Source organism: Pochonia chlamydosporia, chromosome 1, assembly GCF_001653235.2.
Source record: "Pochonia chlamydosporia 170 chromosome 1, whole genome shotgun sequence".
NCBI classification, from domain to species: domain Eukaryota; kingdom Fungi; phylum Ascomycota; class Sordariomycetes; order Hypocreales; family Clavicipitaceae; genus Pochonia; species Pochonia chlamydosporia.
In genome coordinates, this window is record NC_035790.1 from 3234689 (window position 1) to 3250240 (window position 15552).

General features: G+C 52.6%; 5 protein-coding genes across 5 annotated transcripts; 3 read left to right on the plus strand and 2 right to left on the minus strand.

Moving 5' to 3' along the window:
• Positions 1-1780: 1780 nt before the first annotated feature.
• On the minus strand, positions 1781-3863 carry VFPPC_00821 (low temperature requirement A protein(LtrA); the record flags this gene model as incomplete). The annotated part of the gene is made up of 4 exons (XM_018280764.1): positions 1781-2352; positions 2402-2994; positions 3048-3237; positions 3287-3863. 4 exons carry the CDS (start codon positions 3861-3863, stop codon positions 1781-1783), a joined length of 1932 nt encoding a protein of 643 aa, XP_018149085.1.
• Positions 3864-4426: 563 nt separating this feature from the next.
• On the plus strand, positions 4427-4841 carry VFPPC_15234 (mitochondrial ATP synthase epsilon chain domain-containing protein; the record flags this gene model as incomplete). The annotated part of the gene is made up of 3 exons (XM_018292987.1): positions 4427-4458; positions 4577-4691; positions 4767-4841. The coding sequence occupies 3 exons, from the start codon at positions 4427-4429 to the stop codon at positions 4839-4841; spliced, it is 222 nt and encodes a 73-aa protein (XP_018149086.1).
• A 574-nt stretch (positions 4842-5415) lies between these two features.
• Positions 5416-8033, plus strand: VFPPC_00823 (amino-acid N-acetyltransferase subunit Mak10; the record flags this gene model as incomplete). The annotated part of the gene is made up of 7 exons (XM_018280765.1): positions 5416-5446; positions 5506-5625; positions 5685-5752; positions 5808-5900; positions 5986-6216; positions 6268-6729; positions 6780-8033. 7 exons carry the CDS (start codon positions 5416-5418, stop codon positions 8031-8033), a joined length of 2259 nt encoding a protein of 752 aa, XP_018149087.1.
• Positions 8034-8370: 337 nt separating this feature from the next.
• On the minus strand, positions 8371-9429 carry VFPPC_15235 (peroxisomal membrane protein PMP47B; the record flags this gene model as incomplete). Its single annotated transcript, XM_018292988.1, has 3 exons — positions 8371-8480; positions 8537-9267; positions 9341-9429. The coding sequence occupies 3 exons, from the start codon at positions 9427-9429 to the stop codon at positions 8371-8373; spliced, it is 930 nt and encodes a 309-aa protein (XP_018149088.1).
• An 841-nt stretch (positions 9430-10270) lies between these two features.
• VFPPC_00824 (hypothetical protein) lies at positions 10271-15451 on the plus strand (the record flags this gene model as incomplete). Its single annotated transcript, XM_018280766.1, has 1 exon — positions 10271-15451. One exon carries the CDS (start codon positions 10271-10273, stop codon positions 15449-15451), a length of 5181 nt encoding a protein of 1726 aa, XP_018149089.1.
• Positions 15452-15552: the final 101 nt, after the last annotated feature.

The following is a 15552-nucleotide window of genomic DNA, read 5'->3' on the forward strand; positions in this document are numbered from 1 at the left end:
CCTCTGGAGCGGAACTGGTTCGCGATGCAACTCTTCGGCTGCGGCAGATGACAGAGCTAAATTTGGGTGCGGCTCATACACGGAAAAGGGATCAGACTCATGCAGAATCGAATGACACCCTGCCAATAGGAATACAAAGCCTGCTCTTTGTTGTCACCAGCTTGGAACGGCCAACTTTGCCAAAAACTGCTTGCCACTCAACCACACCAGGCTATTTTCGTTACAGTCCTATCTCGCGTCAATAGTCTCGGTGAAATTGCCAGGATGAAGCTGGCTAAATTGCCCGTTTTGAGGGCATCGGGGTTGCTCCGCAAGGGTATATTGGTGGGAATCTCGTCGATGGTGAGTCTTTGTTGTGGTATGCTTCTCAAATCGGCCAACCCTTTCAAGTGCCGCCACCTCGACTAGTTTTCTTTTCTACCCCATTTCTTAGTAATGTCCTGGTTCAATGTCTTGGCGCGGCAATTTCCGTTCTGTCACACTTAACATTCAACCGTTCTTTTCCTGGTATCTGAAGTCCATGAAATCGAAGGCGACGTCCCATCTCGATGGTCAATGTAACCACACTGCAGCTCTCGACCAATTCATCCCACGCCGCTTTCAGCCCTGAGCACCCTTCAAGTGCAACTGCAGCTGTCCTTATACGGGCCGTTCTGACCTGTAAGTTTTATTTATAGTAAAGCAGCTGCACCTAGAGCCCAAAGACGGACAAGGTAAAAGAGGTGAATTCAGCCTCGGCGTGTAAAAGGTACAGGAAACTGAGTGAAGTCCTCTTGTTGGCTGGGTAGACAACACTTGACCTACCTGCGATTTGTTTCGATCAGCAATATCCCGTCCTGGATACCCCGTTGCCCAGAATATTAGTGGGGATCATGTGGCATTTGGCATTAGAGTCGATTGCTATACGAGAACTAGATGGTACTTTATCTCTGAAAGATGCATCTAGCGACCGTCTAGATTGCAACTGGCTAGAAACCCTACCGACATTGGCTCCTCGTCACCAGCAACTTCAAGTAGATACCCTTCCACATTCAGCGCGAGTGTTCCATGTACGCGTACCCTATAGACTATCGCAATGACCCAGGCATAGGACTTGCTGTACTTAGAAAAGTGGTGCTGGCAATATTAATATATAATAGGGACGATTTAGTGTCAGCTGTGTGCAAAAGGTCAAAGTTGGCTCCGACGGAGGCAGATGGGACCTGCCAAGCAATTTATATGCTGTGAGGGGTAGGGTGTCTACTTAAGTACGATTTATGACATATATCTCGCTACGACCAGAGTTGTACTGGGTACCACCGGCACAGATAGACCTACACGGTGTGAGTAGAGAATTTGTTCAAGTGGCAAAATAGTTTGTGAGATTTTTCATTTATTTATATTTGTCGCCGAGGGGTCCATAAACTCGATGGGGCGATGGTGTTGTAGGGTAGCCCCTTGCCTTTACTGACTGGTGATCATGTTTGTCAATAGATAAGGCTTGAAGGTGTTAAATGGTGCTTGAACTTGATTCTTTATTGGGACTTTGCCGAGATTCGATATTGAGGCGGTTTACAGGCGCCGTCATAATGAGGAGATGGATAGGAACGTTCTGTTGAACCATGACTTTACTTGTCTGATACCGGTGATGTTTTCAATACATGAAAAATAGTCGAGGCATGGTGAGCAGAAAAAAAAAAAAATGAAAAATCCATCCATCTATATGACATCAGAGTCAAATAATGCTGCACCTGAAGACCAACATTGAACACTACAATTTTTATAACCCACCCTGTCATGCTCAAAACGCAGTCTTATCACTCTGATCAACAGGCATTCTATCAGCACCAACCTGCCCCGGATTAGGATTATCCACGCCCCTTGCCTCCGCCCTCTTCGCATCCGCCATAGCCCGCATCTTGGACTCATCACGCCTCCCAGGAAAGAAACTCTCATCCTTGCAAGACTTCCCCCACAGTTCAACAATCAACACATACGACGTCAGGCCGAGCGTGATGGAAATGAGCGACAGGCTATTCACGTGCGTCGCCATGGGGAGCAGGAACATGATGATGCAGACGAGCACGCGGTTGATCAGGCGGACTGTCTTGGAGAGGCGCATCGCATGCGGCGTGCGGTGCGAATGGCTCAGGGAGATGGCGGCCATGGAGAGAAGCGCAACAGCGAGACCCTGGCAGTAGAAGAAACGGACGCCGCTGCTCAAATGGTCTTCTGCGCGTTCCGAGTACGGCGGGAGGAGCTGGTCGCGCTCCGTGTTGGGCACGTCGAGGGCTAGGACGAGCGTGGAGAGGGCGGACGTGGCTACTATGTAGCCCATTATGAAGGGGAGGTGAGCGAACTGCCAGAGGATTGCTGAGGGATGTTAGTGATGAGCTGGGTTGTAAAAGGGGGGTTTACGTACCTCCGTTGGCGGAATGGCGAATGGCGTGAACGTTGATTGTGCTGGCGTCTACGTCAAAGTAGATCCAGTTGAAGAAGAAGGCCTGCATGAGTCCCAGAACAGCCTTGCCTAGGAAGGCATTGACGTTGTAGCCGCCGTTGGACTGGAATAAGATTCCTACGACGGAGTAGCCCAGGACTAGGGACACAAAGGCATTCATCCGCTCGACTTTGTGCTCGATGTTCATGGCGGGGAAGAACTCGAACAGCTTGTTTAGCTTTTTGCCCATGGATGTATCTGCGCCGGCGCTGCGGGCGTAGCGGAACAGTCCGGTGAAGATTCCTGATCCGTACATGTCAAGCGCGAGGGCGGGCCAGATGAAGCCTAGACGGCCGGGCATGTCGACGTGGATGCTGGCTATCCAGAGTGCTGATGGGACGAGGATGGTGATAATGGATGTGAGCATGACGCCGCGGATCATGGGGACCAGGTAGGCGACTACGGCGTAGTGGGCTGCGAAGAGAAGCCGTGCGGCGAGGTAGAAGGATACGAGTTGGGTGTAGGTGTTGTGTGCTGGATCGTCGACGAAGCAATTCGTCATATTGGTGGTGAAGCTAGTTCTGTTAATCATTTGGATTGGGCAAGTTGGGGGCTGGGAGAAACATACGCCAATAGGCAGGCGATTTCAAATAGAATCTCTAGTCTGGTTATCACGTCGTCGGTTTCAAACCAGCTGAGTGCCATGGTGATGTCAGTCCAAATTTTCCATGACATGATGAATGTCACGGCGAAACGCAGCAGTTCCTCGCCATTCGGCTCTTCCGACATGTGCTCGCCATTGCTGTGAATAATACCAACTGTCATGTGTTAGTTGTCTTGGCTCCAATCAAGTAACGGGCAGCTTACCATAGAGAAGATCAAAGAAGAGCTCGACAGCCATAATCTCAGTCTGCTCCGACCCTCTCCACAAGACATTCCCATGAAACCACTGCCTCACAACAGGTCGCTTGGCCAACTTGATCGTTGACGCCTGTCGATATCCCTCATGATGCGTCTCATTTGCATTCCCCCCTCCTCCTGGTGCATTGCCCTCATCCTGCTCGCCGTCATCGTACGTTCTCACACCTGCATTGTAGCCAAACTTGCTATAGTTCCCATGCAGGCCAGACGAGCTTGTTGATATACGCGACAATTGGGCAGACACACTGTTTAGTTGGTTCTGGACATGTTCCCATTCATCAAATGCGGCGCCGTGTCGCTCCTTTAGCTGTGCACGACGGCTTTCATGGTGTTGGCGGCTTTGCTTGAGGTAGTTGGTGTGTTCGGCTGAACCTTGGATTACAATCTCGACATCGTCATTGCCTTGGGAGTATTGCTGGCGAAGCGAAGGTATAGCTTCTGAGGATGCAGCGATAACCTTTTTGCCCGAGGGGAGGGTGAATTCTTGGGGTGGCCTACGCCGCGTGCCTGGTGTGGAGGACATGGGACGTGTTATCACGGGCTTGAAAGCTTCTCTGATAATGCCAATACACGGGTGAAGCTACAGAGTTGGTTTGAAGTTGGGAAGAGGTCTTGATGAAGAAAAGGAAACTATTTGACTGCATTTAGCTCAGTCCCTGCTTGCAGAGGAGAATGCTTATCTGCTGCCCAATCAATGGCCAGCTTCCAACTGCCGCCATTGGTGTTCATCTTGTCCAGATGCTGTGCAAGCCGTGCTACGATGCAGCTCACCTCTTCAAGGTTTCCTAGCGTCAGTCGTGCTTTTCCGAAGATGGACTGGTTGAGCCGTTGGCTGAGTGGCTGGACTTGCACATCGAAATATGCGGGTTGGGATTTGGTGTGCAGGTGGGGACTGGAGAAAGTGGCTCGCTCACTGAGGCTGGAGGCTGCTCAGCTGCAGAGAGGATTAATATCACGTGATCAAGAATCACCTGATGCCTGAGGCCGGATACTCCCGGCCGTGATGAATTCTGGCAAAGATTCGGCTTCAGTCACCAGTCACCGATCAACACACCCGATCAACCTCACCTCCTCAACACCGCCAAAATGACTGCTGCCTGGAAAGCCGCTGGCTTGACGTATGTCAATTGACCCTTTTTATACCTGATGCACCCGTCAACGCGCCGATTGCGACCGCATCAAACTCTCGAGACGCTGGCCGGAGATTGAGAGAAGCTAACATTGAGCCCTCAATAGCTACAACCGCTACCTGGCCATCGCGGCCCGAGCTGTCCGCCGCAGCCTCAAGGAGGATAAGAGAATCGTTGCTGAGCGACGCGGCGAGTCCGAACTTCGTTTCGCTAAGTGGTCGGTACGTGTGATTTGCGACCTCAATCGAAGCCGAGGGAATTGCAGCAGGATACTAACTTGGAAATCACCGCAACAGAGCGGCAAGCAGGGCGAAAACAAGGACCTTGGTGCCGCCAACGCTGCCGCCATGGCCGAGACCGCCTCTTCTTAAATTTCTGCATACCGACGAGATGGAAGGATAGCGAACTTGTGAGGAGGGAGCACGCAGATGGGGGCGGTTAATAGGGGCCATCGGTTGTTGGAAGGGCACGAATGCGTGTTTAGAGCTCCTCGCGAAAGGCATAGCGCCGCTGTATCATACCGATTGCTAGACTACATCAATCCGACATGGCAAATATTTCGTATCTGTCGTTTGCACGTTGCGCGGTTTTGTTGGCCCAGGTGAGGGACCTTACGACAAGACATCAAATGGCGCAAACAACCAGTGAATCAACGCCCTCCTAAATGTCATGCCCATCTCATGCCCGAGAAAATCTGATCTCTCAGAAATTAAACATCTTTTGACAAAGCAATGGTGAAATGGTTGTGAGTTGTTGAGACACAGCTCTGGAGCGAGCTTGGTGTCACGTAAATGGAGCCCCTCGCCCCATCCACTTTCTGAACCAAAGACCTCATGCGAATGACTGGCCAACGAGTTCCCAACATCGGTTTCTTTGTCTACACCGATATCGCATAACGTAACGAAATGCCACGTATGCCGTCAAACTGATCTTAATGTAATAGACATGGCCGATCCTGGAATCGGTGCAGAAAATGGTATATTTTCCACCTTTGCAAAACACTCATCAGACTCACCTATCTAATCGCACATGCAGAAATCTCCCGGCTATCATTAGGCGGCTATGGCGATGAACCACCTCTGCCGCCGCCCAGCGTCAAAAGCGCGGGTATCATTGCTATTGACATAACAAATCAGTTTGCAGAAGCCGTCAACAGTATGTGATTTTGTCGTGGAAGTCATGTCCTGCTTGTGACTAATCCGTTGCTGTTGCAGCCTTGGAACCTGGTGAGCTGGTCAAAGATGGCTTCTTTACGCTCTTTGACTCTGTCGCCGCGCTGGAGGTAAGAACTAATCATGTTTCATACGTGCTTTACCCGTGACTAATCGTTGACGCAGATCATGGATCCGAAAATGGATAGCGGTTGTGTTCAGCCAGGCGAAGAATTTGAGATGTTGTATGACGTGTCGCGGCCGTTGGCTCCTGAAGACGTGCTCGGCATCATGGACCAGCTGATGTGTCATGAGGCAAGTAATTTGCAGTCGGCCAGGACGAGCGGTGTGCTGACTATTGCAGATGTCCTGGCACCTGGGTTATCCCTTGTCGCAAACCATATTCACCAGCGTATATGTGGAAGCCCTCTTGATGCCCGAGCCTGGTAGTATCCAACAGGCAAGATTCGTGAGAAATGGCAGCAATGGCGCAGATCAAGAGCCTATGCTCGACATCCTTGGGGCCTACTGCTTGGGCATGCTCAAAGCATGTGGGCATGTGAATGAACGCATCAAGTCTGAGCACTTTTATGAGGTGTGTCCTTCTTTGCGGATGTAGTGACCCCTGTACTGACTGCGCTACCAGGAGGAAGATTTCGTGCCAAATACATATAACCGTACATTATTGACCAAATTCCCTACTAGGGACGTTCAAGATGTCCTGGCTAAAGCAAAAGAGACTGTCTTGTCACTCAAGGGCTCAATATCTGACGACATTGCCCAAGCTCTTATCAGCCGCCTGGAGCTGCGTCGTGTCTTCTTGGATGCTACTGAATCGCCACAGTATATGAAAGATCCTCCAAAGGCGAGGGCATCTTGGGAAGAGGCTATTAATCTGCTACCCGAAATTGCCTCCACCCATGCCTTAGGAAAACCGGTCGAGGATGCATTCAGCACCAAGTTACAACGGAAACTGGCTAGTACGATGCCACCACGGCCGATTGTCCAGATGAAATTTGATGTTGCGTTTGGCCATCTATTACGGCTGTTTAAAGATGGTCTAGAAGTCATTGGTGTTTCGAAATACACCGACTCTCAATGCCTCCAGGTACAAATGGCCCTGTCTCCTATCTTCTCAACCTGCTCTGACACCATCAGACGTTTGTACAAACTTTTCAATCAAAGAAGCCTCAGCCAATGGTCTACGTTCGCACCCTTCTCCAAACGTTCCTATTCAACGACATGGAGATCCTCGGCTCCATGTCCATCCGCCAACTCCTCGACGACGATTTCTCCATCATCACCCTGCCCGCAAACCCCCTCCTCGATCGGGGCAATGACGAGATCGAAGCCGTTCATGATCCCCGTTTCGTCATGTCTCAACAAATGGAGCTCTTCCGTCAGCGAGCTGCCCAACCTTTCCTCGATATTCTCCGAACAGCTTGCCAAAACAGATGTCGTGTCCGTCGCACACTATGCCACTTAATCCGTGACTGGGAGAATCTGCAGGCCGACGCCGAAGACATTGACCAGATCATACAGATCAAAACCAAAGAGCAACCAGTACTGCAGCGATCAGCACTGGGCCTCAGCTCAATGGAGACGTACTCCCTTCCCTTGTCATCATGGACATATCTCTATAAGCTGCGACAGATGGAGGCCATCGTCCAATTAGGGTTCGAACTGGAGGTCTATCAGAAGGACGAACTGGCCGGCATGTACTGGTACCTAAACTACCTGGCAAAATCACGCCTCCAGCACGCCGAGAGAATCAAGACATTCGTCGTGCGTCGCGCAACCGTCGCTCGATCCGCACCCACCATCGACCCTAGCCATGAAGCGCAGCTGCAACGCTCCCTCACCTCTACGAGGCTATCTATGCTTCATGCAGCTGTTACGTGGGAGCTCTCCGACGCCCTCAGCTGTGTGTACACAGTTTTGAATCGCCACGCAATCATCAAGCCGCCCCAAAGACCATATAGCAACGACCAGCTACGATATGAATTGCGCATGCGCCCATTCGCATCTATTGGTCTCCCCGCGCTACCTAGCTTTGAAGAATTCATGGCGGGCACAACACAGCCGGATACTAGTACGGAGGAATTGCTCGAGTATGCTGAACGCGCCGCCGCAAGTGCAAAGAGAGGATTTGAAGCACTGAGTCGATACTCGGCGGAGGAGAGTTTCTCGGTGGGCTCGCATGAGGGGTGGACTCTGTCAGCAAAGGGGGCTCTGAAGGCGTGTATAGCTACGGGACTGGCCATTACAAAGCTACAGCGGTTGATGCAGGGCAAGACATGGGAGGGTAGTAATACTGACGGCATAGGTGTTTCGGCCGAGGTACCCACGCCAGATAAGTCCTATCACGAGTGGTGGATTGTTCCGACGATAGCTTCAACATCACGGTCGTAAATGGGTAACCAGGCATTTTGGGGAAGCCAGATATCTTTTTTAATAATGAGTAAATTGATAATGAATCTGTCTATAATTCTGGTGGTACAGACCGTCCTGGTATCACAATCCCTGAGCATCCATCTCCTTTCCGATTTGATGCAATTTGTTTTCACATCATCTCACATTTCCAATATTCCCTCGTCATGCATAAATACACCAATGATGGCGACACTTTGCCTCACATACTTTTGTTTCCATCGTTTGTGATCGATAGCTAGCTGGCAATACACGCTTGACCACTCTTATCAGGTCATGGCCTTGCATGTATTGGCTAGACATTGGCAGTACGGGCAATTTATGCCTTGCGACCTTGGCGGAGACGCACAGTCTGCTCATAGAGGACATCCTTGAAGGCAAACAGCAAAGCGGCTGTCAAGACGCTCTGAGTGACCTTGGGGCCGATGCCTAATTATTCATGTTAGTTACTTCCGCGACATGCACATCAAAACATAATCACATACCCTTGTAGAGACCGGCGTATCCCTCCTCGCGGATGACTCGTCGCAGAGCCTCCGTCATACCCTCCTTCTTGCTGCTGTGGCTGCCAGCAACGTGCATCTGGCTCTTGACGGTGATGTAAGGGTAGGTCACCGACGTGGCAAAGAGCTTGCCGAGAGCGCCGAGGAAAAAGGCGACGGTAGGAGTCACCTTTCTCCTCTTCTCGACGTAGTTCTTCATCTGCTCGAAGAGCGTGTACTGGAGAATGGGGTTGATGACCAGGACCAACGCGGGAAGAACGCCCGAGAAGAGAGCCTGGGGTCCCTCATTCTTGAGAAGGGCCGCCAGGGTGCCCATGGTGGTGGGCTTCTTAGCAGGTTTGCCGGCCTCAAGGTCAGCCTCGCTGTTCTGCTGGCGCGTGGTGACGCGAGTGTTGACAACCCAGATGGGGTTGGTGATGATGACGGTGGCGGAGCCAGCAATAGCACCGGCAATCATGGACTCAATCGTGGTGAGCTTCTTGTTGGCTCGGCCAGCCGTGGCGGCGGCCTTCTCAAAGAACGCCTTGGTCCACTCATACCAGTAGTAGTAGACGAAGTTGGTGACGCTGATGCCAAAAAGCGCCGAGTTGATGCCTGAATACAGGCCGGGAATACCCTCGCGGGCGATGATCTTCTGGACGGCATCAATGAATTTGCTCTCGGCCTTCTTGGACTCAACCTGAGCGCGGGTGGAAAGGGTGATGAGAGGATAGCTGAAAGAGGCGGAAGTCAATATAAGCAGCGGCGCGTGGAATCAATCAGTAAATGAATGGGTAGTTCTCATACGTCAACACCATGGACAAGATGCCACCGCCAGCGCCGGCGAGCGCGTGGGCAACATTGTCATTCTGAGGGATCGGAGCTTTGGCAGCCATTGTAAATTGAAGTCTGGTGAGCTGAGGTTGGGGCAGCAAAGGAAGAATCAGTCAGAGGAAGAAGAGCCCGGAGAATTATATTACAAAAATGGAATTAAAAGAAGTAACGGTCTCCGAGTGCCAGCAGGGAGGTTTAAGTCAAAGATCTGAAGGTGAAATCGATGTCTTTCAACGGCCCCCTGGTAATGACGAGCCGAGGTAGTGTATGGTGGGTTGATGCCGAAGGGCAGGAGCGCATTGAACGTTGAGCAAGGTAAGAGCAACCCCGGGCCCACCTTCTCACTGTGGGGGGCCGAAATGAAGTCATGGTTCCGTAGCCTCCCGTATGAAGTCTGGCGTCTGGTGAATTGTGTAGGCCGCGGGCTGCCGTAGTCACTGAGGAAGGCGCTGTGCAGAGTGCCAGGTGGGTCGCTGCTTGCCCCGGCAGATGCCTGTGACAAGCCCGTCAGGTTTTGTTGCGACGCATGTGACTGGGCAAGTGGGTATGACAGCACGTCTGGTCGCAGAGTTCCAGAGCTCGCCCGGAAGAACCATAATTGCGGACGCTGAAGGACTTGGCGGGACCCTGACTGCCGCTAGTCCCGACAGGGATTGAAGTAAACAAAATTGGGCAAGGTCACCGTTCACGCCGCGAGACAGTCCATTCACGACTTGAGCCACGCTCCACGTCAGTCGTTCATCAATTGTTGGGCATGCATTCCACGCGCAGCCTTCACAGCACCGCGATCGACTCAGCCGCTAATTGTCCAATTCAAAATCTGAGTCAGAATCAAAACAACAATCTTGCCGTCCCGGCGGAACGGTCGAGAAGTCATCACATTGGCCAAGCGCCTGCCTCATCATGTCATCGCCGGATCCTCTCAACGATTCGACGAGGGCAGAGCTTGCCTCGTTGCCCCCCTCCTCAGTAACCCGCCGTGTCACGCGGAGTCAATCGTCGCAAAGATTTCTGGCGCTCGGCAGTTCGCCTAGAAAGCAAATGTTCGAGTTACAGGTTGGCGATCGAACCTCGCCACAGCGCCTGCTGGTCACGGTCGAGACGGAAGCACAGGAACAACAAAATCCTGTTGGGAGTAACGCCAAGCGCAAGCTATTTCAACAGCCAGTTACCACGTCGTCAACACCTGCGCGGCGATTAAGAGGACAAACTACCACCACAACTATACCACTACGAGAATCGATAGAGGAAGAAGGCGGCGACGCGACAACGCCAAAACCGCGCGGCCGACAACGCAAGTCGAATGGAACGCCCATGCCGAGCGCAGGCACCAAAAGGCGTGCAGCAACTCCTGTCAGGAGAACACCTCGTCGCCCGCGAACAACGACAAGCGTAGATGGCGAGGAGCCTTCATCAGAAGCCAGTGAGGCGGCAAGCGTGCAGGCCACGCCGACACCGCGACGACGTAATTTGCGACCACGTAAAACTCCGAGCGCAGGCCCCACGCCAGTGATTTCGAGCGAAGCTGCAGCCGACAACACTCCCCGAGCATCAACAGTGAGAAGAGGCAGGCGTAGGCGACAGGCATTGGCGCCCGATGAATTGCTCGAACTCGCAGACGAAGTTGGCGACATCAATCTAGACACAACACAGTTGCCGCCAGTGACAAGTGAAGATGAGGTAGATCTTGTCAAGGCACCCTCAGATTCGACAGATGATGAATCCAGCGACGCGCCGGATACTGTCCCCGCTGTGGCCTCTGTCGCGCCGTCGTCTCCGTCACCTAATTATACGCCAGCGGGAGCGGTTGCAGAGCCTGATTCGGATATTTGGATAGGAAACATGTCGAATGAGGCCACCCCACGCGCCGCAACTCAGGCGCGGAGAGATGTCATTCCAGAATCGTCACCTCGGTTTCCGCCGACCACGTTTACGGAACAGCAACCGGATCCCGACGTCGAGACCTCTCAAGCGGGTGATTACGGTGACTACGGCTATGGAGAACTTGGAGCAGCTGCCAGTGACCGATCTTCGATTGATGAACCGCTTGGGGATGAGGAGCCTACTACAACTACTGGACCGGCTGCCTATGATACGATAGCTCAGGGAGAAGACTTTAGTATGATATTTATGGACTCAATACCCTCGCTACAAGCCGATTTCAACAGCTCTGTGCATCCGATTGTGCATGACGAGTTGGGCGAAGAGACGAGTATGCTTATCAACAATACCTTGGAGTCTCTTCGACAAGAGGCAGAGGCAGAGGTTTCCCACGAAGACGATGATGCGGTAGATGCCATTGAACCGGCTGAGGAAGAAGTGGCCGAGGAGCCTGCCGTCGAACGAGAGACAACACCAATTCGCCAATCATCATCACCGCATCGGCCGAGCCCGAGTTGGTCACGTAGTCCTCGAAAGATTACCAATTCTTCACCGCTGAGGCATCGTGTTTTGAAGCAGAATGCGTGGCAGACAGGAGAGTCCGCCATTGCGCAACAAATGCGAGATGCTGAACCCCAGTCATTACCTGCTGCTGATCGCCATCTTCGAAATGAAGACATTGCAGAGCAAGATGTTTCCAACTCGTATGAAGACTCCTTTTCTGAGATCCCGGAAGCCGTGCTTGCCGCAGCCACCCCTCGACGGCCACAAGTCAGTATCACTTACGATGACTTGGATGATGAAGTAGATCAAGTGGAAATGATTGACGAGAATGGCGATGAGATGACTGACGAAGAGTTGCATCAAGATAATGAGCTTGTTGAAGAAGTGGAAGAACAGGTAGACGCTTCTGCGGCGGATGAAGAGCAAGATATTCGATACCCCGAGCTTCCTCAGCAGATGATGGAATTTGAAGATGACGAGGCTGAAGAATCAGATGAGCTCCATGGCGAAGATGCGAAAGGACTCGAAGCAGAAGGTAGCTTGGAGGAGATTGGAGACGATTCCGCAGGGGAGGATGAGAATCACAAACTACGTGTGATTCAAGACGAGGAGCAAGAAGACGAAGGAGTCCAAGAAGAGGACGAGGAAGAAGCGCTTCTTGAACAGGAGTCCGAGTCCGAGTCCGAGCTAGAACCGGTGCAAGAGTCCCTACAAGAGCCGGTACAGCATCCAGAGCCACAACAAGCTGTGCCTTTGGAAGTGAACTACGACCAAGAGCAGGAGGATGGCTACGAAGAAGACGACGAGGATATGAATGACATTGAGCCATCTGAATCGGATCTAGGACAAGAAGTGGCAGAGACGGAGCAAATGACTGGTGCGCGGCAACAAGATGGAGATGATAGTGAAGAGGAATTAGAGGAACCTGAAACGGAGCAAGAGGACGATATGCAAGATGATCTTATTGTCCCAACCCAGCTGCCCGAACAAGATGAAAATTATCTGGACGAAGAAGACATGGACCAAGAGGCAGATGAGGAGGACGACATGGAAGAGGATCTTGTCGTCCCAACCCAGATGCCCGAAGACGATGAGAACTACCTGGACGAAGAAATGGACCAGGAGGGAGAGGAGGAGGAAGTCTTGGGTGACAATAATGCAGCAGCAGCATCTGTTGCCAGCACAACTGCTCCATCTGACCCAACGCGTCTACCGACTCCGGATCATACTCCTCCCCAGGTCGATTTCCAAATAGCAGACGATACTGCCGAAAAGTCAACTCATGGATCAAGGCCTCCTTCGCGACTTCGGTCGTCGCCTAGGTCTCCTGAACAGACCCAGAATGTTCCTCGTATCACAGTTGAGCTGCCCCAAGAAGCTGAGCAGCTGCAAGAAGAACCGGAGGATGAGGAAATGGAACATGAGGAGGACCCAGAGGAGAGCCTCTTTGTCCAGGATTCTCAGCATGAAGCGCTGACCGCCGGAGCCAGTCGACCATCACTGGATGCAACTCCTCCGCACCAAATCTCGTCACCGGTCCAAGAACCTCTGTCGCTTCAACACGAGGCACTGCTCGACAAGACGTTACGTCCGCACCTTTCCACAATAATTCGGGCGGGGCGGGTTCTCCAAAGCATCACTTCGGACCCGCCATCCCCCGAAGGGCGAGAGAAGCAGTTGGGTAGTCCGTTTAGAAGATCCGGCAGCAAAGATTCTTGGAGTGGCTCGCGAGACAGCCAGACGAGTCGTCGAATGAGCAGGAGCCCTCTTCAAGCTCGTAGTGCTGCTCCGACTAGCGCGAAAATGGACAGCCCTGCGCAGCACGAGGGTCCTGGGTCTGGTTCGGGAGCCGTGAGGTATCCTAGTTTCTTGAGTCCGGTTCGTCGCAGCAAGGAGCCTTCCGTGGAAAGACATAGATCGCCATCAAGACACTCTCCGGCCAGCTCTATGCACATTACACCCCCGAGCGATGGGGCATTAAGTTGGGTTGAGAGAGAGGGACCGATTAGTCCGAGCCTGCGAGGTGACAACTCTCTCCGAGAGGCGGCAGGGTTGCCAGACGTTGGTGTCGGGCGGCCTGGAACTGTTGCAACCGCTGACACCAACACCGCGGTTGAGAAGCCGGTACCTGAACCTCCTCGCGAGCCTTCGCCAGTGGTATCAAAAGAGCCGGAGCAGGATCCGGAGCAGGATGCTCGAGATGATGATACCGACATTTGGGAACTGGAAGCACAGCGGGAAACGCCGAGATCTGTTCGGCAACAACCCTTTGGCAAGCGTGTAGCAACCAGCAATAACCGCCGTGGAGCGATCCCAAGCCCGTGGACCAAGCGGAGTGTTCATCGGCCTGCGATTTCGCGAATGATTTCTCAGGCAGTACCAGATCTATCTCATCTTACGGAAGAGCCAAGCGTGATGCCCGACCAACCGCCTCAAGCAAGCTCGCCTGACGAATACTCTCGGCTTGCTCAGAGTCAAAAGGAAGAAGCCGCAGCCAAGAATGTTTCCAACGCTCCAGAATCTGCAGCCAAGGCGAGCAAACTCGACCTTTCGTCATTCTTCTCGTCTCCCGCAACGATTCCAGGCATGTTGGCCCAGAAGCTTATGCCAGCAAAAACACAGCCCGCAGCTCAAATGGGAGTTCCGTCTATGGCCATGGCTGCACAGGCCCCTCCAGTGGTCCCAACGAGTTCCATGTTTCCACAAATTCCTCAGAAGGAATTTCGACCTGACAGCAGCAACAGGAGCAGCTTATTCTCGCCGGTCCGGCGTAGACAGCCTTCTGCTCCTCAGCAACAGAAGGAAGCATCGCCGGAAGAAGCACCCACGCCTCAAAAGCAGCTTGATCCCCCCGCGGAAAGATCCTCTTCGCCAGCTACGCCCGAGCAAATCCTGATGCCGGCTGTCTCCCAGAAGCAGAATTTCACTCCCCGGCCCAGACAAGCAAGCAACTCTTTCTTCCAGCCTTCTTCCAACCCGTCTGCGGCCGTCACACCTCCCCGGATGCAGCTCTCGCATGCGGACATCCACAGGTGGACACAGCAAACCTCCAACGCAAGCGAAGCGTCTTCCGACTTCCAGCGTCCTCTTCTCCGGCCCTTACCGCCCAAGAACGCATCTCCCACAAAATCCAGCCTTCGCTCGCCTCTCAAACCCCATACGCCTGGCCGCGTGGTCGAATTCACAAGCTCGGTCCTCTCACCCGCCGAACAAGCAAAGGCGCGTCACGACCAGCGCTCCTCACACTCCAACTCCATCCTCTCACAGGATTTCTTTGCTGCCCCTTCCACAACTCTACCCAATGTGCAAGATGACAAAGAGAACGCCTCCATAGACGACATCTCCATGGAAGACGCACCACCACTCACCAAGCCGCCTCCCCCTGAACCTCTGTCACAAACTATCTGGTCCCGCCAGCACTGGCTGCTCCTCGATGAACTGCTACAGTATCGTCGCTCATCACCATATCCCGTAAATTACGCCCACAGAGCGGAACAGTATCTCGGCAAAACGGTTAAGAGCCACGGTGAGGCGATGACGCTCGAAAGATGGCATATAGACGTCGTAGATGCATTTAAGGGCGAAGTAGGGGGCTGGGATGAAGGTGCTTTGGTGAAGAGGTTGTTTGCCCTTATTTTAGGCGAGGAGAGACGAACGCAAGCGAGGGAGGTGGTCGAACGAAGGGTCATGTTTCATTGATGATTATGATGATGATTGGTTTTCTTTTCTGTTTGGTTCTGGTTGACGCATGATGGTTTTTATTTTAGGTCCTTTGGATTGGGACGGCACGGCGTTTGGCG